The 24,758-nt window shown below is 41.6% G+C and overlaps 1 protein-coding gene across 1 annotated transcript in view; it reads left to right on the top strand.

The window, feature by feature from the left end:
* The first annotated feature begins 9,976 nt into the window (after window positions 1–9,976).
* Window positions 9,977–24,758, top strand: part of CEP152 (centrosomal protein 152) — a 139,960-nt gene continuing 125,178 nt past the window's right edge. The window contains exons 1-2 of the mRNA XM_030189556.1: window positions 9,977–10,059; window positions 18,667–18,798. Coding sequence (XP_030045416.1) covers window positions 18,709–18,798 — 90 coding nt within the window. The 5' untranslated portion in view covers window positions 9,977–10,059; window positions 18,667–18,708. The remainder of the gene's footprint in view (window positions 10,060–18,666; window positions 18,799–24,758) is intronic.

Genomic DNA, 24,758 nt, shown 5'->3' with positions numbered 1-24,758 from the left:
ACACTTCTGGTGGTAAATGTGAGCCCTCCAAAACCCACCACAAACCCACTGTAACCAAATGTAGGTGTCCCCCTTCACCCGTAAGGGCTACGGTGGTGGTATACAGTTGTGGGTTTTTTGGGGGGGGTTGGGGGGCTCAGCATACAAGGTAAGGGAGCCATGCACCTGGGAGCATTTTCTGAAGTCCACTGCTGTGCCCCCTAGGGTACCCGGTTGGTGTCCTGGCATGTGAGGGGGACCAGTGCACTACGAATGCTGGCTCCTTCCACGACCAAATGGCTTGGATTTGGTCGTTTCTGAGATGGGTGTCCTCAGTTTCCATTATCGCCGAAAATCGGGGACGACCATATCTAAGGTCGACCTAAATGTGGAGATTTGGGCGTCCCCGACCGTATTATTGAAACGAAAGATGGGCGCCCATCTTGTTTCAATAATACGGGTTTCCCCGCCCCTTCACGGGGATGTCCTGTGAGGACGTCCTCAGGAAAAGTTGGGCGCCCCTTTCGATTATGCCCCTCATTGTTATCCATTAGCGTGTGCTAAGCGTTAATAAAAAGGGCCCCCAATGTCTATTAGGACACATGGAGGGGCATAATTTTTAGGGTGGGAGGGCATCCCTGATTCCCTCCGGTGGTCATCTGGTCATTTAGAGCACATTTTTGTGGCTTGGTCGCAAAAAAAAAAAAAAAAAAAAAAAAAGGACCAAGTCGGCCAAGTGTTTGTCAGGGATGCCCTTCTTTTTTCCATTATCGGCTGAGGATGCCCATGTGTTAAGCACGCCCCAGTCCTGCCTTCGCTATGCTTCCGACACGCCCCACAGGAACTTTGGTCGTCCCCGTGACGGAAAGCAGTTGAGGGCGCCCAAAATCGGCTTTCAATTATGCCTAGGAGAAGGACAACCATCTCCTGATTTGTGTCAAAAGATGGGCACCCTTCTCTTTCGAAAACGAGCCCAATGATTTCAATAGTGTACAGCAGCAATTTTGAGATTATATGCAACATAAATTGTACAAATGAAATATAATTTTTACACTGCAATTACAAAACATCAAGCATGTTAGATTCAAATATTTTTGTGCTTTATGTATAATTCTGCTACTCCAGTCAAACAGAGCTGGACCTATCATCAGTTTTTATAAATTAGACTGTGTTTATATTTTTTGATCTATACAATTTGTTTTGGAAATGGTATGTAGTTGAATGAGAACATATGCATTTTAGATAAAAATGAAAAAGAAAATCCAGACATTTTCGCCAAGCATGCTGTTCATTTTATTGTACATTTTTTAAAGTAATGCAGCAAGTAATACATTAAGATGCTTGTTCATGAGTAACATTTAAAATATAAATCTTTTAAAAATGTAACTAGGAAAATTGGGTACCATAATATGTTGGTACAGCTATAGCCAAACCTGTAATTAGTATTTCTGGGGAAATGATACAGATGTTTAAATACTTCCATAGCATAAATGCACAAGAGGAAAGTCTCTTTCAATGAAAGGAAGCTCTGGCATGAGGGGGAATAGGATGAAAATGAAAGGGGCCAAACTAAGAAGTAACCTGAAAAAATACTTCTTCACAGAAAGGGTGGTGAATTTGCAGAACAGCCTCCCAGTGGAGGTGGTGTAGATGAAAATTAACTGAATTCAGAAAAACCTGGGACCGATACATAGGATCTCTAGGGGAGAGGAAGGCATAATAGATGGCATGGATGGACAGACTGGATAGGTCATATGGTATTTAACTGCCTAGAACTAGGGTAGAGGCCGACATTTTGGTTTTGGTTTCAGATTTGGCACTGAAAGCGAGCCGAAATCTAAAATTCGGCCTTCCCTTCGTGATTACTCCCACCCCCCCACCCCCGCCCGACACTGGTAAGCTCTACCTTGACGTACCTTAGGAAGCCCTGGTGGCGTAGTGGCCTCTTCAGGGGCAGGAATAAACCCCATTCGTTCCTGCCCCGTGCACTGCTCCAGTGGAAATGGCTGCCAAGACTTTCCATAGCATTCAAGGGAGGGGGGTGCAGGGAGAGACTGCGGGGTCTGCTACAGTGGGCTTTTTTGGTTGGGTGTGGGGAAGGTATCATTTTGCCAAAACTGAGAAGCCAATTTCGGTCACACATTCTGTTTTGGCAGAAACCAAAAATTCTGGGTTCAGTATTTCTCTAAACTAGGGACACACTTTCATTTTATTTAGTTTTGAAAACAAAAGAAAGAAATAGCCCGACCCTCTGCAAAAACCCAACCTGCCAAAATTAGAGCCCCTTCCCATGCTTACCTTCACATTTTCATTCCTGGAATACCCCATCATCTTACTACTGTCTGTGAGCTCCAAGGAGGCAGGAGTAATCAAAATGACACCATTTTGAAATACAGCGGTATCCCAGTACTGTTAAATAAACCAGTTCCAGGAAGCACAGCACCAGTTCGTTAAAAGAATATTTAAAGAATCACATATAAATGCACCTTTTATTTTAACTTTCAAGCTTAAATGTTATTGTAATGGTGAAATTGTGCTTTAAGAACACCTTCTAAATTGTAGTTAAATCACTGCAGACTTGACTGTGATACTCTTTTGTAACCCAAACATGACCTAGGCATATGGATATACCCCCTGCAAAACCCAGTGCTATAAAAGGCTGTGTCTGCAAGCCCTGTAGGATATTTTGGTTATATAGGCTGTTCACTGCAAACCAGCTGACATGTCAATCATTCATCCACCTTGTCAAATCAGGCATGGAAGACAGCTGGCACCTGCACAGGACCATAGAGGTCAGGGAAATAGAGGCAACAGCATATCTTTCTTTTCCAGGACCAAGCTGCTGAACTAGAAACATAGAAACACGATGGCAGATAAGAGCCAAATGGCCCATGCTGCTTGAGGTTCAGGTGCTGCACAGGTACCAGCTGAGTTTGCAAGCTGTTCTGGACATCTGTGAGGTTCTGCAAGTGGACTTGGAACTGTTCACCAGCTATTTTCATGTCACCTCAGGATCTGTAAAATGATTAGGGGTACTTCCCCCTCCTAGCTTCTAGGGTACTTCTAGTGGCCTGTTAAAGACATAAAAATCCTTGTCCACGGCTGGTTCCTGGATGTTTTCTGTATTCTTGTCTATCCTTATAAAGATGTTCCTACATAACCTGATGGTAAACCACAATAGACATGTGGAGAGTAATTTTATAATTTTTTTTCCCAAATGTACAGCATGCTTTGCACACAGAAAAGGGCTCCTAAAAATCATGTGGGGTATACATGTATAAAAAGGCACATGGAAAGAGTGTGTGTAGATGTTTATAACTCACAGTTTGGGTGGGGGTAGAGTTGCGATGTACATGTGTATTTTATAGAATACATATGTGCATGCATAGAGAACATATACAAGTTTACACCTTCATTACTGCAGGTTTAAATTGGCGAGTGATTTCTGTGTTACTGGAGCTGGTTCTGGGTGCCCATTTTATAAAGGCACATATCATAGTAACATAGTAGATGACGGTAGAAAAAGACTTGCACGGTCCATCTAGTCTGCCCAACAAGATAATTTCACGTGTGCTACTTTTTGTGTATACCTTACCTTGATTTGTATCTGCCATTGTCAGGGCACAGACCGTATAAGTCTGCCCAGCACTAGCTCCGCCTCCCACCACCGGATGCTATAAACTTACATGTCTAAATTTATTCCTAACAGGCAAACTTGTGTGCGCAAGTTACAGAATAAGGGCAGTTGCATGCGCAATTTATTTTAATATTGGCTGTTAATTGGAATTAGACAATTATTGGCTTAAATTGGTGTTAACTGGCACTAATTTGAACCAATTAGCTTTTGCACATGCAGTTGCCCTTAATTGCTATTCTAGAAGCTGCGGGTGCTGATTCCATCATGTGCAACTTCTGCGGGGTGGGGAGATATGGGAGGGGCATGCCTAGGAGTTTGGTGCGCAGGTTATAGAATACGAGTTACACATCTAACTGCCAACAGCTAGGTGTGCCTAGGAGTTTGGTGCGCAGGTTATAGAATACGAGTTACACATCTAACTGCCAACAGCTAGGTGTGAGCACTTATATCGCCTTTGACTTGGCGTAAGCATTTGTGACTAGAGTTAGGCACCATACTGTGGACTTACACGGAACTGCAGTTACAGTATCCAAACTTAGCGCACATCAGTCTGGCACCTAAATCGTGGTGCTTTCTTTAATCTATCCTATTGTCACCTATTTTTGGACTCTTCACTTAGACACTACCAGTCCGCACCCATGACAATTGGTGTTTTAGGAAATTTAGGGACCCTTTTACTAAGGTAAATTTGGTCTCAATATGAGACTTTCCCATGCATTAAGTCCAGATATAATGTGGCACTTTTTTAGGGCTTTTTATTTATTTGTATTTGAAGGTCATGTGCTAATGTATGTACCACCGCCTATTCAGAAGACACAAAGTGCTCCCGTGTTAAGTTTGTGTTATCCGCTTAATGCGCTAGCCAGATAGTGAATGCCCACTCTCTGCCATGACACACCCCCTTTACACGCTTAGGAGAAGATTCTATATATGGTGCCTAAAAAACCTGGCACCGACCAAGTATTCTATAATTGGCACCTAGATTTAGGTACAGTTTATAGAATATACTTGTTATTTATTTGTTACATTTGTATCCCACCTTTTCCCACTTATTAGTAGGCTCAAAGTGGCTTACATAGTTCCGGAGAGATGGTGGTTACAGACTCCGGTGTGAACAAATACAGTACAGGGATACTATTACAGTGAGAAGTACAGTAAAGAAGTATCGGTAAATAGGTTGGGGTGGTTCAGACAAAATGTTAGCGTGTGATCATGCGTCGGGGTAGAAAACTGTCCGTTTCCTGATTAAAATGCCATATTTCATTATTCGGTGTTTATGTCAGATACTGTGGGGTATGCCTTCTTGAACAGGTGAGTTTTTAGTTTTTTTCGGAATTCTAGATGATTATTTCAGCCCCAATATCTGCACGCATCCACTTACGCCAATGAAAACCTGGTGTAAATCTCAGTATGCAGATTTAAGCGCATTGGGCCATATTCTATAACTAGGCACCTACATTTTGGAACGCCCATTTCCCCCACCCATAACAACACCCCTTTTTGCCTCTGCACATTAGAAGTTCGGTACACATCGTTACAGATTACACTTAGCAAATTGTGCAGCTAAATTCTAATCAGTGCCAATTAGTGCTCATTATTGCTTGTTAAGTGCTGTTATCAGCACTCATTAGCTTGTTAGCAGACTAGTCACTGATTTCCTGGCGTTATACAGGATATGCTATTTTGTGCTGCTCATGCTGGTTTTGGATGAAGAAAATTCTTATATCCTTGCTCTGATAATTGGATACCGCTCTTATTTAAGAAAGATACAGACTAGCCCCTGACACATCCCTATTTGTTGGGCGAAACACGGCCTGTGTCGGGCATTTGTCTCATATACGGTATCTTCAATAAAGTCTTTTTGGATGCTATATTGATCTGCTTGTTTGTCTTCCACGTTGGATTTTGCAGATCGTTTGCCTTGTTGTTTTCTAAGATTTAAATGGCTGCTTGTCTGGAACTAACTGGGAATATTCAGCGGTGCTTAACTGGTTAGTGCCTAAGCTGAAACCAGCTAATTTGTTGGCAGTCCGGGGTGGAGTCAAGAATTAAGCACCGAATATCAGCACTTAACTGCATAAGGTAACTGCGTAAAATGTAGTTATATCTTTAGGTGGTTCACTGCTGAATACTGCACTTAACCGCATAAGTATTAGCCAGCCGCATATGCCCGAACGTGACCTGGCATTGAATAGCCAGGGATAATGCTGGCAGCAGAAAAAAAAACCGCTGACTGCCACCAACTGAATATTTACCTCATAATTTGATCTTTTACATTTTCAGGTTGGCTACCTGCCAGGATTTGAAGGTAAAATCTGGCAGTTACCAAATAGGAACAGATCTGCGGATCGTCATCATCTCAGAACGGTAGCAGTTAGTAAGTGATAAAGAGGTTGGGAAAGGTTGTTGTATAGGTTAGCTGGGTTTCTAACAAGCTATGACATTGATATGCAACTCCATATCATGGCACATAAAACATAACTAGTGGCTGGTAAAAGGAGTACTGACTATTCACTGGTTATAGAATTCTTATTAGGAGGTGGTTGAGTTGTTCCTGTCACGGACTGTGCTTGGGTGATTTGCTCTTCCTGGTCAGAGAAATCCCCGTGCTCAGGATTGGTTTCTTCTCATGGTTATTAAATGGAAGGCAAGCTTCACCTCGCTTGAATCCAAGTCAGGAATCTAATTTTTTTTTTAAATGTATATTTTATTGATTTTATAATGAATGAGAATGAGCTAACAACAACATACCACACAAAAAAGAAAAGCACAGTTAAGGTATTTAGTTACACATTGAGGAGCATTTTCAATATGACGTCTAATGGAGGAGCCAGCATTTTTAGTAGACTGGTCCCCCTGACATCCCAGAAAAGCAATAGGGCACTCTAGGGGACAATGCAGTGGACTTCATAAAATGTTCCCAGGTACACATCTCACCATTGCTCCCTTACCTTGTCTGCTGAGCCCCCCAAAACCCACTACTCCCATAGCCCTTATGGGTGAAGAGGCACCTATATGTGGCTACAGTGGGTTTCTGGTGAGTTTTGGACGGCTTACAGTTTCGTCCACAAGTGTAACAGGTAGGGGTAGGTAGAAGCCTGGGTTCACCTGTCTGCAGTGCACTGCACCCACTAGACTACTCCAGGGACCTGCATGCTATTCTAATGGACCTGAGTATAACATCCGAGGCTGACATAGAGACTGGCAAGTAATGTTTATCGTATTTTTGAGGGGTGGGAGAGGGCTAGTGACCACTGGGGGAATAAGGGGAGGTAATCCCTGATTCCTTCAAGTGGTCATCTGAGTATTTAGGGCACCTTTTCGTCCCTTATTCATTATAAAAACAGGTCTCGCTCAAAACATCTAAGTTTTAATCCAGGACGGATTTTGTTTTGTTCCATTATGGCTGAAAAACACTCTTAGGAACGCCCAAGTCCTGGCCTAAACACGCCCTTGGCATGCCCCCTTGAGATATGGACGCACTTCTGATGGACGTCATAGAAAAATGTCTAAAAATAGGTTTCGAAAATACTGATTTGGACGTTTTTGTGAAAAATAAAACAACCTCCAAATGCTGCTTCATGCCACTTTTTAGACGTTTTTCTGTTTTGAAAATGAGCCCAATTGTGAAATTGACCATTGTGGATCTGTAAGAGTCTAGTGTTTTCCACTTTCAGATTCTGGCTGATGGGCATGACAAGAATCAAAGAGTTTTCAAATTTTTTGTAAAGTAAAATCCAGTTCCATCACATATATATGGAAAGGTGTGAATTATCCTTCCAGTTAATAATTATTAACAGTAATAAAAAAAAACAATGATTTATCTTCGTCTGACAATAGAAATGGCAATGCAGTGGATTCCCAGACAATATATTTTGATAAGAGGTGATCTTGGAATTTAAAGATATCTTGCAATTTCCTCCAAATATCTGTCCAAAAGACCTGTATATTAGTGCACGGAAGAAGAATTTTATTATTTGTTTCATAGTCCTGATATACTGCTGCAAGGCACATAGGCATCTATGTGGTTTTTACAATAAAAATGAAAGTAACAAACGGATAATTTGGATTTCCCAGGAGTCCAGAGCTCTATGATACCTGAAATACATTGAGTGATAAATGAAGACACTGATGCTCTTGGACCAAAGGACCAAATTGATCTCCATTGAGAATATGGAATATGATCACCAAGGTCAATTTCCCAGGGGTCTAATTTTGAGTACAGAATTTGATTCAGCACTCCAACTCTGGCTTGGACTGAGTTATTGTGTGTGCCTGTAGAGCGGGTGTGGGCTGATTGCTAACAGTGAATACTGTTTGTGACCTGGACCCACCCACAAACTTACAATATTTAAAAAAAAAAAGTAACCCAACTGACGCTTATCCAGGTAAAAAAGGGTTACATATTATAATGACTAAATATAAAATGCCAATTAGTTTAGTTTATTTTCACTTGGTATACCCCTTTCAAACTGCCAAAGTGGTTTACAGCTAAAGCAATAGGAAACAGAAAAGAACTTCAATAATTATAGGAAAGCTAAAGAGGGAAAGAAAGCAAAATACAGAGGGCACAAGGAGCCTGGATGTCTGCTGCATTGCCTGCCCACCGCAAGCTATGGAACACAAAGCCTTGGGCCACAATGAAGAAGTGAATTATTACAAAAGGGAGAGATGTCCAGGAGTCAGTTAATGCTGGAAGGGATACAATTTCAAGGAGGTAATAAACACAGGGGCCAGTTCTGTGGGTGCCCTCAATATTGAGAGGGGGGTGGGGGGTGTTATTTCTATTGTTTTGGTACCAAAAAACTAATGAATGCACTCTTGCTATACACTCTGTGAGAAATTGCACAATACTGATATATATCATATACTTTATAAACTAGCCTCAATAGCCCAGGGAACCATTAATTAGGACTCCACTGAATTGGCCTGTATCATGGGCTCCTCCTCCTTTCCGAAAAAACATCCACAAGTAACAAAAAACTCCCTACATAAGGAAGAAAAGGATCTTGTGAATAAAAAACGGATGGAGGGGTATTTTAATGATCTACTTCAAATATCAATATGACTATAAGTGCATTATATCACAGAGAGTATTGAATGGAAGTAAAGAAAAAGTATGTATGATCACTTCGCAGTCCTCTTAAGGCTATATACTGAAGCATTGTTTTGGTACACCTAATCATTTTGAAATGGTGCCTCCATTAGTGGTGGTGGGTGAATGCTAGCCTGGAGATGGGGAGCCAACACACGAGTGGGGCCAGAACATGTGCAAGTAGGATCTTTCCCCTCTAAACTAGTATCCATAAGATGTGAGAACTTTTGTGTCTAATTCCGATCACATAAGTAATGTCATACTGGGAAAAGACCAAGGGTCCATCGAGCCCAGCATCCTGCCAACGACAGCGGCCAATCCAGGCCAAGGGCACCTGGCAAGCTTCCCAAACGTACAAACATTCTATACATGTTATTCCTGGAATTGTGGATTTTCCCCAAGTCCATTTAGTTGTGGTTTATGGACTTGTCCTTTAGGAAACCGTCTAACCCCTTTTTAAAATCTGCCAAGCTAACCGCCTTCACCACGTTTTCTGGCAACGAATTCCAGAGTTTAATTATGGGTTGGGTGAAGAAAATGTTTCTCCAATTTGTTTTAAATTTACTACACTGTAGTTTCATCGCAAGCCCCCTAGTCCTAGTATTTTTGGAAAGCGTGAACAGACGCTTCACATCCACCTGTTCCACTCCACTCATTACTTTATATGCCTCTATCATGTGCCTCTTTAAGTGCTTGGACGTGAATAACAGGTACGGTTAAATGCGTTTCAGTGTGTCAGTAATGGAGTCAAATGGGCAAGAGAGGGGTTAGCTGTAAGGTATAGTAAAACTATTAACCTCTAAATCACCATGCAAAACAATCTTAAGAGAAATGAAGCGCGGTGGCCCCTCCTTTACCTCTACCGGCAGAAACCGCAGGGATTAGGAACCCGACGCGCTAAACGTCTCCACTAATCGGAGGACAGTAGGGCACCGAGTTTCCCGCTGCCTTCGGCGCCAGCTTTCGGAACAACGGCGGGTGGCAGTGGGCGGCACTAGCAGCGTAACGCAACCTAACAAGGCCAAATAGGTCCCGCCTCCTTATATCTATCTGAACTAAGTTTCTGAACTACCCTAGGGCTGGACCCGCCCCTGCTAACGGCTCGTGGCTCGCGAACAAGGAGGTTGATTTGCTCGCCAAGTCAGTTGTTCAGGCAGAGGAAAAGCAATCTGATAGAGGATTGGAGGAGCGCTGTGTCAATCAGGCTACGGTGGCCGAATGAGGTCGCCTCTGTCTTTTGACTGTTAAGAGGGAAGAGGAAGAGGCAGGGGGAGGATGTTGACGGAGAAGTGTGATTTGATACACTCCTTTAATATGATATGAGAAGTCGGGTTGTGCACGGTCCTGGGTGAGTTTTGATTTTTTTTTTTGTTCCGAGGTGCTGGTTTTCTGAGAAAAGAGACCGATTTGACAGACTCGTATAGGAAACCAAGCTAAGACAGGGGTGGCCGGCCTCAGATAACTAGAGAGGGTCTGGGCAGCTGCAGCCCTTCCTTACTGTATTCTTCGGAAGTGTGTAGAGTAAGTCTGTCTATCTAACTACTGGTTACCTTGGGTGAGAAGAGCAACAACAACAATCAAGTTCTCATCCTCACGGAAGAAGCTGGATTTCTCTGCATCTCGAATTCTTCATTGGCCTTTGGAGAGCGGAAATAGTACTTTTTTCCTTTAGAGTGTGCGGACCATTATTTGAATGTTTACCCCTTGGAGGTGCTTTTCACCAGCCAGCTTTTAGGGTATTGCTTTTATTTTATGCAGTCAAAAAATAAGTAGTTATATCTTCAATTTCATCATCTGCTCAAACCATAAACATTTACTCCTTTACTAAGCAGTGGTCATTCCCGTGTGCTAAGACCATTTTTATTGCGGCTGTAAAACCCCCCCCCCCCAATTTGCCATTTATTTTATTAACCTTTATCTTGGCTTCCTCTCTTCAATAATCCCCTTTTCCTTATGTGTCCTATCTGTCTGCCCTACCCTTTCCCTTGTCTTGTCTGTCTGTCCTGATTTAGATTGTAAGCTCTTTTGGGCAGGGACTGTCTTTCTTCATGTTCAGTTGTGAAGCACTGCATACGACTGGTAGCGCTGTAGAAATGATTTGTAGTAGTAGTAGTAATGACTATGCGCTAATTTTGCTATTAGTGTGCAACCATTTAAAAAAATTAGGGGCCCTTTTACCAAATTGCAGCTAAAGGGGCTTGTGCTAGCGTCGGTGTGTGTTTTTGATGTGCGCTGAGGCCCCCTTTTACTGCAGCAGGTGAAAGGTAGGTTTTTCTTTTGAAATGGCTGTGCGGCAAGTGAAGCACGCTGTGCGGCCATTTCGGGGGTTGGGGGAACCCTTACCACCACCCATTGAGGTGGCTGTAAGGGCTCCCACTCTAACCTGGCGGTAACCGGGCAGCACTACCCGATTACCACTGGGTACAGACCGGCGCTACAAAAATACATATATTTTTGTAGAACCAGATATGACGGCGCACTGGGGGGTGGGAAGTACCACCGGGCCACTGCGGAAGCACGGTGGTACTGACTTTTTTGTGAGCAGTAAGCCCGCGTTGGGCTTGCCGCCTCTGTAAAAGGGGCCCATACTGCCTAAGCATTTACTACCATCTCTTGTAGGTGATAAGGGGTATTGTGTTAACCGTGTGCTAAAGTAGATGTACTAACTGGTTAGCACAGGAATGCCCACTCTCTGCCCCTGACATGCCCCCTAAAATATAATTAAAAAAAAAACTATTTGCCATGCAGTTAGCATGCACACATGAAAAACCTAATGCGTGAAGCTTTAGTGTGTCCCACATTAGGCCATTTTTGCTGTGTTAGGTAAGATCATGAAGTGAAATTGAGCAGCTTGCTTTAAATATTCCCTTTAGATGGACTGTATTCTTTGTACAGTGTATAATATACCAAAAATGCACTGATAATAATAGCCTGTGGGGTCCTTTTACTAAAAAGTGCATGTGAATTACTGTACGCTAATCATTAGCACATGGCCACAATAAGTGTTATTGTACTGTCCTTCCAGCTCATTTGCTAATCACTGTGTAAATCCACAGAACATTAATTAATCTAAAGGAACTTAGAAAAACATTTTGAATGTGCTCATGTATCTTCACAGACAATCACAGACCCAGAGGTCCTATTGCAAGATGTCTGATTATTTGTTTGAATCATTGCACATTATTTTTTCACCATGACGTGTTTTCATCAATCCAAAAACTTATAATAGTGAAAGTTTTTGACTTACCGTTCAACAATTTGTTGGGACCCGACATGGACCATGTTTCGCATGTTACTGACTCAAGGTGTCCAAAACAAAATCACAAAAATGACTTCTGCAAAAGTTCTTAGTATATAATTTACTTCAATGTATGAAAGACACACGGCTGTGATTTGACTAACTCATTTTACTGTGCTGGTACTGCTGCTTTTTAACATATTTATAAGTGATCTAGAGATGGGAGTAACTAGTGAGGTAATTAAATTTGCTGATGACACAAAGTTATTCAAAGTTGTTAAATTACAAGAGGACCTTACGAGACTGGGAGCTAGCTGGGTATCCAAATGGCAGATAATGTTTAATGTAAGCAAGTGCAAAGTGATGCATGTGGGAAAGAAGAACCCAAATTATTTTTACGTAATGCAAGGTTCCACATTAGGAGTCACTGACCGGAAAAGGGATCTAGGCGTTGTCGTTGATGATATGTTGAAACCCTCTGCTCAGTGTGCTAAGAAAGCAAATAGAATGTTAGATATTATTAGGAAAGGAATGGAAAACAAAAATGAGGATGTTATAATGCCTTTGTATCGTTCCTTGGTGCTATTGCACCTTGAATACTGTGTGTAATTCTCAAAAAAGATATAGTAGAATTAGAAAAGATACAGGGAAGGGCAACGAAAATGATAGGATGGGACGACTTCTCTATGAGGAAAGGCTAAAGTGGCTAGGGCTCTTCAGCTTGGAGAAAAGACGGTTGAGGTGAGATATGATGGTCGATAAAATAATGAGTGGCGGTAGTGCATTCAGATATCTTTCATCAATATTTATTGTGGATATCCTGAAAACCTGACTGACCGAGGTGCCTCTAGCACCAGGTTTGGGAACCACTGGCTTATGCATTGCGGTTAGCACACGATATTTTATCATATGCTGTCACTGGGGTAGATGGCATGGTAAAGTAACATACCCTGTCACTGGCACAAATACACTTACCGTGTGGTATTTGTCTTTGTGGTAACTGTATGTGAACATTCTGTGAACACCCCCAGCAGATAATTCGGGCACTCACCATGTGGTAAGTGCAAAATTTTACCAGATCTCTATATGTAAGATGAATGTGCAAGTTTTTAATTTAGTTATTCCATTTATGTTCTGCTTTATCCTATACTAAGGTTCAAGAAGGATTATGTGAAAATAAAACCAAAACATAATAATATAAATACAGTTGGTATATAAACTAATATAATACATGCAAGTAAAAAAAACAAAAAGTCAATTAACACAAAACTTCTGTTCCACAATTTCCTTAGAGCAGATATGTTCAGAATAGTGCCATAACTGATTTCATATAGGCTAGAATCTGATAGGGTTATACTAAAAAGCATAAATCGGTTTGTGACACATCATTGTCCGTATGGAGATGATTTTTCATTTTTGCACTTATAGCTTTCCTTACAGATTTTAGAAATTGTAGTGTAACTACTTAAAAAGTTGAAAAAGTACAGGCTTAATAAAAATTTTGGTACATTGTTGCAAAACACAGCAAATCTAGTTGAAATCAAAAAGTGCTACATCAGTAGTATTCAGTAGTGAGTTCTTGTATATTTACTGGAAGGAAGTATGCTGTCAAAACTGAATTAAGAGGGTGCAGAGTAAAAGGGCTGCTTTTACTAAGGTGTGCTAACGGATTTAGCGCACGCTAAATTTTAAGAAGCCCATAGAAATAGAATGGGGTGCATGGCATTTAGCGCACACTAATCATTAGTATGCACTAAATCCACTAGCATACCTTAGTAAGAGGAGCCCAAAGTGATTTGTGGCATCTAATGTACTTTTGTTATATAGGTAAGGGGAAAATTGTAAAATCTAACACTGAACTCCTGTATGTATGTGTACTGGCATTGATGCATATCTGACTTCTTCCCTGAGTATGATGAAAAAAAGATCCATACTAATTTAAGAGGTGAGTTTTCGCATGCACCAAAAATCCTGTGTTAACTGTTTAACATAGGATGGGATAGGGTACAGGCCGAGATTGTGTATGGACTGTACATTTGCAATTTGTGTGCAATTTCACTTGTGTGGTTAGTACAGATGCATTTAACTCAGTACACTCTAAAGGGACTTTTCAGTGTAATTACGTTCCTTAGAAAGATAGGAACATAAAGGGAAAGAGACTCTAAGGGGCTCATTTTCAAAAGAGAAAAATGTCTCAAAAATGGCATAAAGTGGCATTTAGATGTTTTTCTCTGAAAAACATCCAAATTGCAATTTTGAAACTCAGATTTAAGATGTGCTTCTCTGCAGTGCATCCAACTCACAAGGGGGCGTGTTGTGTGTGGGAATTGGGTGCTCCCAAAACTTGGATTTCTTCTGCCATAATGGAACAAAGCAAAAATGTCCAGGGCTAAAAGTTAGACATTTTGGTCTAGACCTGGTTCAGTCATGACTAAGTCACAAAAAGGTGCCCTGAATGACCAGATGACTACTGGACGGATTAAAGCATGACCCCCCCCCCCTTACTCGCCCAGTGGTCACTGACCCCTTCCCACCACCCAAAGATGTGAAAGAAACAGTATATACAAGCCTCTATGACAGCTTCAGATGTTAAGGCCAATCCTATTAAAGCAACAAGCAGGTCCCTGAAGTAGCCTAGCGGACAGTGCAGTGCATTGTAGAGAAGGGGACCCAGGCTCATATCCCACTCGAACTGGTACACTTGTGGTGGAAAGTGTGAGCCCTCCAAAACCCACCAAAATCCTACAATACCTACAAAGAGGTGACACCTGCAGGCATAAGGGCTATTGTAGTGGTGTATAGTAGGGTTTTGGTGGGTTACTGTTTAACATGTGATGACTTAATTTTAGCCACATTATTTTTAGTCAAGCAGTATTAAGGCCATTTAAGTTGCGCTAAGGGCCAAATAGTGCGACTTAAAGCCCTAATGCCCTTGGGTGTATACCACTAAAATACAGTGCTATGTACACAGAAGAAAAGTTGTATTTTTATTTAAAAAGTTATTTTTTCATTGTTGTCTACTGGTTGCTGCCTAGGACCCCCCCCCCCCCTATATAGTGCACTTAGGAGGAGTCCAAACTATTTTGCAGAAATTAAAAATTGACCCATATCTTTAGTTTAATATGTTCAGTGGCTGATGGACAACATATAACTCCTTGGGACTTTTTACCAAACCGCACTAACGTGCGCTTAACACAAAACAAATGGCCTATCACAAGATGCATTAAAGCGTTTTGTGGTAGTTTGCCTCTTAGTGCTTGTTAATTTTTAATTTTTAATTCTTTGGGAAGGGGTGTGGCATGGGTAGGGAATGGGCATGGAAGCATTATCCAGCTAACAATTTCTGATTAGCACGTGCTAACTGAATAATGCAGACTTAATGCAGGAGCACCTAGGAAGCGGTAAGTTCTCCTGTTTGGGGGTTTTTTTTTTTTTTTTGGTCACAGGTACTGAATGTTAATGCGAACGTTAGCTCATGACCTACAAAAAAACCTCACACCTTTAAAAACAGGCCCGCAGTAAATCTGGGTTTAATGCAAGCGAAAGTCCCGCATTAGCACATGCTAAACCCATATTTTGCTGCGGCTAGTATCACTATGCCCTTTCCTGTATTGGTGAATTTTCTATTTTTCTGCATTTTCATGAGCGAGTCTACCGTGGAAACAGCCTAAGCAGATAAACACTAAGAATTTCTTTTTAACTGGGTCTGTAATTGGGATGTGCCCAGATGGGTAGTGGTGTAGTGCCTTAGATCTACGAGTGGAGGAGTAGGCTAGTGGTTAGTGCAGTGGACTTTGATCCTGGGGAACCGAGTTCGATTCCCACTGCAGCTCCTTGTGACTCTGGGCAAGTCACTTAACCCTCCGTTGCCCCTGGTACAAAATAAGTACCTGAATATATGTACACCGCTTTGAATGTAGTTGCAAAAACCTCAGAAAGGCGGTATATCAAGTCCCATTTCCCTTTCCCTTAGGCTCCATCAAACATACAACAAAAATATTTATGTAATTCCTGAATCTGCTTTAACCTATTGGGATTTGCTGGTAGTGCCTTTCATGTGGTATCCCTGGTATTTTCAAAGGCTACATGGATAGCGTCCGGTTTAAAATCCTTCTGCTGGCCTGTCACTATCTGTGTATAGTGAAGGGATGGGATGGAGTGGCTAAACTATCTAAATAGATCAAATAGATGCTGAAAAATTTGTCTTTGAGCCAACTGAACATGTACAATACATATATTCAGTGTTGTTGAATACACGTATTAATTTAAATGCCAGTGTTTAAATAAAATTGCTCTCTGCTGCTGTAAATTACTCCCATATGGGTATGTTTACTAAGGTGCGTTAGCGTTTTTAACACACCTATAAATTTAAGGCACGTTAAATGCTAATGCACCTATACATTTCTATGGGCACATTAGCGTTTTAACGTGCATAAACCATTTATGTGCGTTAAAAATGCTAATTCGCCCATAGCTCCGCTTAGTAAACATAGGCGATTATTAGCTAGATTGAAATGTTTCATTATTAGCCATTATACTGTTACTTAGGAATTTATGGAAGCTAAGGAGCCCTTTTACCAAGCTGCAGTAAAAGGGGCCCTTCACTGGTATTGGCGCATAACCTGGCAGTAAAAATAAAAAATATTTCCAGTCTTGCCAGAAATGGCGCAAGGTGGGGATGGCACTACTGCAGGCTCCCATTGTGGGCTGGTGGTAACGCTGGATTGGCACATGCCAATCTCATGGTAGCTCTATAGTAGCATTGTAAATAGGCCCCTAAATCAACAAATAATCAGGCCATTTAATTAAAAGGCTATGACAGTAACTGGACATGTCCTGTGCATGTTTGTTAAAAAACAAATTATATATTTCCTTTAGAAACCTGCTATTGGAGACTGGATGTTGTTAGTTAACCTTTTGTTTTAATCTAGTTCGGTGATTATGTTGTTAAAATATGGAAATTCTCAGGGTGAGAAGTTGAAAATTAGCATAGTGCTCATAGGTGAAATATTTGATTATTTGGGGTTTGAAATTAATTTTGTCATGTACATTGCCTTGATGCTTGCTTTCTGAAGAGCTCTCTATTACACATTTAGGGGCGGTAAAAAGTGACCTGTGGTAGTGTAGGTGCTTGTGTTGGATGTGCATGGGCCACTTCTTACCACATCTACAAAAAAAGGGCTTTTTAAAAATGGGATGGGAAAAGGGCCTGCAGTAAAAATGAAACCAGTGCATGCCCAAAACCAACCTGAGCCCTTAATGCCACCCATTGATCTAGCGGTAAAGTGCTACACGCGCAGGACTGGTCGGTGTTCGCCAAGTGCCGATTACTACCGGAAACGGCGCATATAGGAGGAAGTAATTCATCCATGCGTTATGGGCGCGTGCCAAATCTGAAATTACTGCCAGGAGGACGCGCTGGCCTAGCACTAGTCTCATCTGTGTGCGTGCTGCACACGAGTAGAGCCTAGCGTGGCTTAAAGGGCATCTAACCATTTTCAGGGCTATTTGGGAAAAGTCAATGAGCAACTCTCCAGTGTAATGGTATAGGTCATTTATAAAATTTGTGCTATTTGATCAGTGCACTTAATAGAGAGAAATTAAACAGCTTGGCAATATGTCAGATATTCGATTTCTTAATGACATAATTAGGCTCCGTTATTAATTTTTACCATATTATGAAATCCCACCACTTCTTTATATACTCTCATCTTAAGTCATCACTTCTTCTTTTGCAGTTATATGCTTTTTGTTTTCCTGCTTGAATTATTATAGTTCAAGGTTAATCTTTTCTATGTTGGGGTCATCTTTGACTCTTCTCTCTCCTTCTCTGCTCACATCCAGCAGACCGCCAAGACCTGTCATTTCTTTCTTTACAACATCCGTAAAATCCGCCCCTTTCTTTCCAAGCACTCTACCAAAACCCTCATCCACACCCTTGTCACCTCTCGTTTAGACTACTGCAATCTGCTTCTTGCTGGCCCTCCCACTTAGTCACCTCTCCCCTCTCCAATCGGTTCAAAACTCTGCTGCCCGTCTCGTCTTCCGCCAGGGTCGCTTTACTCATACTACCCCTCTCCTCAAGTCGCTTCACTGGCTCCCTATCCGTTTTCACATCCTGTTCAAACTTCTTCTACTAACCTATAAATGTACTCACTCTGCTGCTCCCCAGTATCTCTCCACACTCGTCCTTCCCTACACCTCTTCCCGTGCACTCCGCTCCATGGATAAATCCTTCTTATCTGTTCCCTTCTCCACTACTGCCAACTCCAGACTTCGTGCCTTCTGTCTCGCTGCACCCTATGCCTGGAATAAACTTCCTGAGCCCCTACGTCTTGCCCCTTCCTTGGCCACCTTTAAATCTAGACTGAAAGCCCACCTCTTTAACATTGCTTTTGACTCGTAACCACTTGTAACCACCTGCCTCCACCTACCCTCCTCCTTCCTGTACACAATAATTGATTTGATTTGCTTACTTTATTTTTTGTCTATTAGATTGTAAGCTCTTTGAGCAGGGACTGTCTTTCTTCTATGTTTGTGCAGCGCTGCGTATGCCTTGTAGCGCTATAGAAATGCTAAATAGTAGTAGTAGTAGTAGTAGTTGTATTTTCCCAGGGAACCTTAATGTATCCCAAAACAAATGTGACATATGTTGTGTGAAAAACGGTAGCAAATAAAATGGTATTTATTTATATTTTTCATTTTTCAACTTGATAGGTTTCAAAACATTAAAAAAAATTCCTATCCAAAAAAAGCACAATGTCGCTTGATTTCGACAGTGGGGCTCTACAAACTCAGCATGGAGAAGAAGAAGAATACGATAAGGAAGACTATGCTAGAGAACAAGAGGTAAATAATTAAGAATTTGAAAATGTCTTTGCTTTAAATAACAGTGCTCATTGCCTAGTTAACCAATTAAGTTACACACATTGTTATAGAATACGTGTTGATTACTGTGCGGAAATTAAGGAGCCATATGTAGAATCCTGGGGATTAGGTGCAGAACCTTAGCACACTTTCAGGCTTATTTTTGAAAGAGAAGGGCACCCATCTTTCCACACAAATCGGGAGATGGGCATCTTTCTCTCAGGGTCGTCCAAATTGGCATAATCGAAAGCGGATTTTGGGCGTCCCCAGCTGCTTCCCATCGTGGGGACGAACAAAGTTCCCGGGGGCGTGTCTGAGGCATAGTGAAGGCGGGACTGGGGTGTGCTTAACAGATGGGCGTCATCGAGCGATAATGGAAAAAAGAAGGGCGTCCCTGAGGAGCACTTGGGTGACTTTACTTGGTCCATTTTTTCTTACGACCAAGCCTCAAAAAGGTGCCTGAACTGACCAGATGACCACCGGAGGGAATCGGGGATGACCTCCCCTGACTCCCCCAGTGGTTACTAACCCCCTCCCACCCTCAAAAAAACAACTTTAAAAACTTTTTTTGCCAGCCTGAAATGTCATACTCAGGTCCATCGCAGCAGTATGCAGGTCTCGGGGGGGGGGGGGGGGGGGGGGGGGGGGTATGTGTGTGTGTCAGTGGAGGCATAGCAAAGGCGTGGACGTCCTTCTTTCAAACATTTTGGATGTCCTGAACTGCCCCCCCCCCCCACAGGGACGGCCAAATTTCAAGGGGGTGGAGTGGAGGAGTGGCCTAGCGGTTAGAGCACTGGTCTTGCAATCCAGAGGTGGCTGGTTCAAATCCCACTGCTGCTACTTGTGATCCAAAATCCAAATAAATAAAGGGGATGTCAGAGGCATAGCAAAGGCATGGACGTTCTTCTCAGAAACATCCACATTTTGGATGTCCTCAACTGCCATTGCAGGGATGGAGGCTTAGCGAAGGATGTCCTTCACCCATACTCTTAAAAAAAAAAAATTAAAAAAAAGTCCCTGATGAGCACTTGGACGTTTTCACCTGGTCTTGTGTTTTTCTAAGGATGTAGACGGCTATTATACATGCAGCTTGTCTGCATGTATGAAGCTGTCTTTGGCATGCACAGAGCAGCCACGCATAATGCTTGCCTGCTCTGCACTGGCTTCCCTTCCTTAGGAAGGAAATTGTGTGCAAATGAGCTAACAGCGAGCAGCTCATTTGCATGCGATTTGCTTCATGCATGCCCGTTCCTTTCCGAATCGCTAAGGGATCAGTAAGGGAAGGGCTTTTTTCGTTCAGTTAGTGCATCTGGCTGAAGGTGAGGGAGCTCTGTACCTGGGAGCAATTTGTGAAGTCCATTGCAGTGCCCCCTAGGGTGCCCGGTTGATGTCCTGGCATGTCAGGGGGATCAGTGCACTACGAATGCTGGCTCCTCCCACAACCAAATGGCTTGGATTTGGTTGTTTCTGAGATGGGCGTCCTCGCTTTCCATTATCGCTGAAAATCAGAAACGACCAAGTCCTGGGGACGACCATCTCTAAGGTCGACCTAAATTTGCTGATTTGGGCGTCCCTGACCGTATTATCGAAACGAAAGATGGACGCCCATCTTGTTTCGATAATACGGGTTTCCCTGCCCCTTGCTGGAGCCGTCCTGCGAGGACGTCCCCAGGAAAACTTTGGCATCCCTTTCAGTTATGCCCCTCTTTGGTAAATAGGGACCTATGTGTTAAAGTGCAGAAAACTTGAGCTTGTCTTCTGTCTTAAGTGGCCGGGATCTCTTGGGCACACTGTGGAGGTGACCTGCTTAAGCCTGAGGAGATAGGAAGGTGTAATTGCAGATATTGGAGTGACCTCTTAGTGTTGGTGCAGGTACTTGTGTAAACCTGGAATGTTGTCCAGGATAAGAAGGGGTAAGAAAAATAAATGACCTTCCCATGTCTTTCTGTTATTCTGACACACATTTTGTTGAATTTCATTGTAGAAAGTGTTAGATTTGCATTTATAAATTTAAAGCAGCATTTTAATTGGCCTTTTTCATAATAATGGGTGACCTTGCAGGTGTAGAGTATTAGTGCAAAAGGCTTTTGCATCAAATATCATATTGAATCTTATATATTGTAACTCAAAAGCTCAGAACAATTTACAGTTAGAAAAAAAAACATACATAATACTGTATAAAGAGCCACAATTTATGAAATACAACTTAAGAATAATATCGTGTAAATAATATTGTGTAAAATTTTAAGAAATTTCAGAAACCACAAATAATTCCAGTACGAATTTCAAAAGGCAAAGCGTTCCAAATAGGAACTGCTGCATGTGTAAATAATCTCCTAGACGTTGTAGCTAATCGAGGTTGAAAATAAAAAGGAAGTTGTAACTTATTAATATTCAAAGACCTAGTTGTACTCTTAGGGCCCTGTTGACTAAGCCGCGCTAGAGGTGCATTATCATTTTTAGCATGCGCTAATGCTTAGCGAGTGCTAACAGTGTAGATGCCCATAATATTCCTATGGGTATCTACACGATTAGCACACACTAAAAACGCTAGCGCACCATAGTAAAACAGGGCCCTTAAGGTTTAATTATTTATTTATTGCATTTGTATCCCACGTTTTCCCACCTCTTTGCAGGCTCAATGTGGCTTACAATACATCATAGATAATGGAAATAGGGAGAAATATACATTTGGTTTACAGAAGGAAATACATGATATTGGTATAACAGAAGACGTTATAAGACATTTCTGGATATATTTGGGGATTTTTACATGTGTTGATCTTTGTGGTATATCTTGTCAAAGAGATAAGTCTTCAGTAATTTGCGGAAGCTGGTCAGTTCATAGGTCGCTTTCAGATTGCGTGGCAACACGTTCCAGAGTTGCGTGCTCATATAGGAGAAGGTAGATGCGTGCATTAATTTGTATTTTAGACCTTTACAGTTGGGGAAATGAAGATTAAGGAATGTGCGAGAAGATATTTTTGCATTCCTGGATGGTAGGTCTATTAGGTCTGACATGTAGGCTGGGGCATCACCATGGATGATTTTATGAACTAGGGTGCAAACTTTAAACGTGATGCGTTCTTTAAGTGGGAGCCAGTGTAGTTTCTCTCCTAGGGGTTTCGCACTTTCATATTTTGGTTTTCCGAATATTAGTCTGGCTGCGTGTTCTGGGCTGTTTGGAGTTTTTTGAGTATTTGCTCTTTGCAGCCGACGTAGAGTGAGTTACAATAGTCCAGATGACTGAGTACCAATGATTGTACGAGATTGCGGAAGACAGTCCTTGGAAAAAATGGTCGTACTCTTTTTAATTTCCACATTGAGTGAAACATCTTTTTGGTTATGTTTTTCGCATGATTCTCAAGTGTTAGGTGCCGATCAATTGTAACTCCCAGAATTTTTAGGGTGTCCGAAATTGGTAGATTTAGTTTTGGTGTGTTGATGGTGGTATATTTGTTCGTGTTGTGTTGCGAGGTGAGTACTAGGCATTGGTTTTTTTTTCTGCATTAAGTTTCAACTGAAATGCATCTGCCCAGGAGTGCATGATATGTAGACTTTGGTTGATTTCGTTGGAAATTTCGCTTAGATCTTGTTGGAATGGGATGAAGATCGTTACATCATCAGCATATATGTATAATAATTTGGGAAGAAAGGTAATCTGGCCAAAAAAAAAAACTTTCACAATCTTAAAAACCAAACAAAGAATTTTTGAATTCTAGGCTGAAGTGGTAACCAGTGTAAAATATGAAACAATGGAGTAACATGATCATATTTAATTTTAGAGTAATAGGCGTGCAGCATTGTTCTGAAATAGTTGGATTCTAGTCAAAGATTTGGCAGTCAAGCCCAGATAGAGGGAGTTTTAGAAAAATCAATGCTTGAACCAATTTTTGCAATACATCTCATGTAAAATAAGAATGAATCTGACACAGTCACTGCCACTTTTTTTTTATATCTAATTTCTTAATTTTTATATTACCATTCAAATTGGAATCGTTCCATACACCTAAACTTTATTGTCTGAAATGGATAGTTATACCCCCTAAGGTGAGATTTGTAGTTTGAAATGATTGAGATTTGCCATTAACCCATAAAACAGTTTTTTCTGCGTTTAAGTCAATTATCCATCATCCATTTAGAAATTCTAGAAAAGCAATGCTGAATGTGTTCAAATAAATCAGAGATAGTGGAAGTAACAGGAAGAATAATTTGAACATTGTCTACATAAATATAGTAGGACAAATTCAATGATTTAAGTACGTTGAATGAGCAAATATCATATAAAATAACATTTTTTTCATTAAGGGGACCTTTTACCGAGCTTCAGTAGGGCTACCGTGGCAATAGCGCATGGCAAATCGACCTTACCACTGGGGTAGTGCCAGTGTGTGCTGCATGCCATTTCCAGCGCTCAAAAATAATTATATTTTTTTAGCACCAGGGACTTACCCAGCAGTAGTCGCTGCCCAGTTAGCTCCGGTTAGAGTGGGAGCTCTTACTGCCTCCTAAATAGGAGGCGGTAAGGACTCCCTCAGGAAATGGCTGCACAACAAGTGCTTAACATTGCACGGCCTTTTCCTTTTTTAAATTAAAAAAACCCTTTTAGCTTCTGCGGTAAAAGGGGGCCTTTTTCCGCAGCTTGGTAAAAGAACCCTTAAGTTCATTAAGTTCTAGTATGACTGGTCATGCTGTCCATTGCTGCAGGTGGGTGGTGCCAAATAGAGCGACTAGCTGGGTCACTGTGCAGTGATCAGAGGCAGTGTAGTTTTAGTTTAATTGCTTGTCATACCACTCTTCATAATAATAAAAGAGCAGTTTACACAGGAAGGCTAAAATAAAACCAGCTAAGAACAGTCAGAAAGTAGGAGAGGAGAGTGTTTATGCAAAGTTCTGGGTCCGTTTTAGTTTTCTGCTTGTATTAAGCCCAAAACTCTAAAGGTTGCATTTGTCAAAATGAATGCAGTTGAATTGGATACATTTGTAAGCAAGAATACAATGCTGGATCTTTGTTCTCAATATCCCATTCTTTCATTTCCCATTTTGTTTACAAAAGCAGATTGTAAGGGTTTTAGTTTCGATCTACGCCCTGATCCTAACTGAATAGATATGGATGGGCTGGAGTGTAAATTTTAAGGGGCTTCGATGTTAGCTTCAGAACTTTTAGTACAAGAACGGTGCTGGACAGAGTTTTATGGTCTGTGCCCTGAGAATGGCAAGGTCAAATCAAACTCGGGTATACATATAAAGTATCACATACCATGTAAAATGAGTTTATCTTGTTGGGCAGGCTGGATGGACCGTTCAGGTCTTTATCTGTCATCATTTACTATGTTACTATGTATGACATCTCCAGGGTATTTTTACACAAAAAAACATGTTTTGGTAATAATCATAAGCACATAAGCAGTGCCACGCTGGGAAAAGACCAAAGGTCCATCAAGCCCAGCACTCTGTCTCCGACAGCGGCCAATCCAGGCCCCAAGAACCTGGCAAAAAACCCAACATTTAATAACGATCAATGGACTTTTCCTTCAGAAATCTGTCCAGACCCCCTTTAAACTCAGCAAGGCCAGCTGCCGTCACTACCTTCTCCGGCAACGAGTTCCAGAGTCTAACTACGCGCTGAGTAAAGAAAAACTTTCTCCTATTTGTATTAAAAGTACCACATTCTAATTTCATCTTGTGTCCCCTGGTTCTATTATTGTTAGAAAGCGTAAACAATGCTTCACATCTGTCTGCTCTATCCCGCTCATTATTTTGTAAACCTCTATCATATCACCTCTCAGCCGCCTTCTCTCCAGGCTAAAGAGACCTAGCCGTCTTAACCTCTCCTCATAGGGTAGTCGTCCCATCCCTTTTATCATTTTTGTCGCCCTTCTCTGCACCTTCTCCAATTTCTTTACATCTTTTTTGAGATGAGGCGACCAGAACTGAACACA

This window comes from Microcaecilia unicolor, chromosome 1, assembly GCF_901765095.1.
Source record: "Microcaecilia unicolor chromosome 1, aMicUni1.1, whole genome shotgun sequence".
NCBI classification, from domain to species: Eukaryota; Metazoa; Chordata; class Amphibia; order Gymnophiona; family Siphonopidae; genus Microcaecilia; species Microcaecilia unicolor.
Note: the sequence above shows the minus strand (reverse complement) of the source record. Positions and strands in the feature narration are given on the sequence as shown.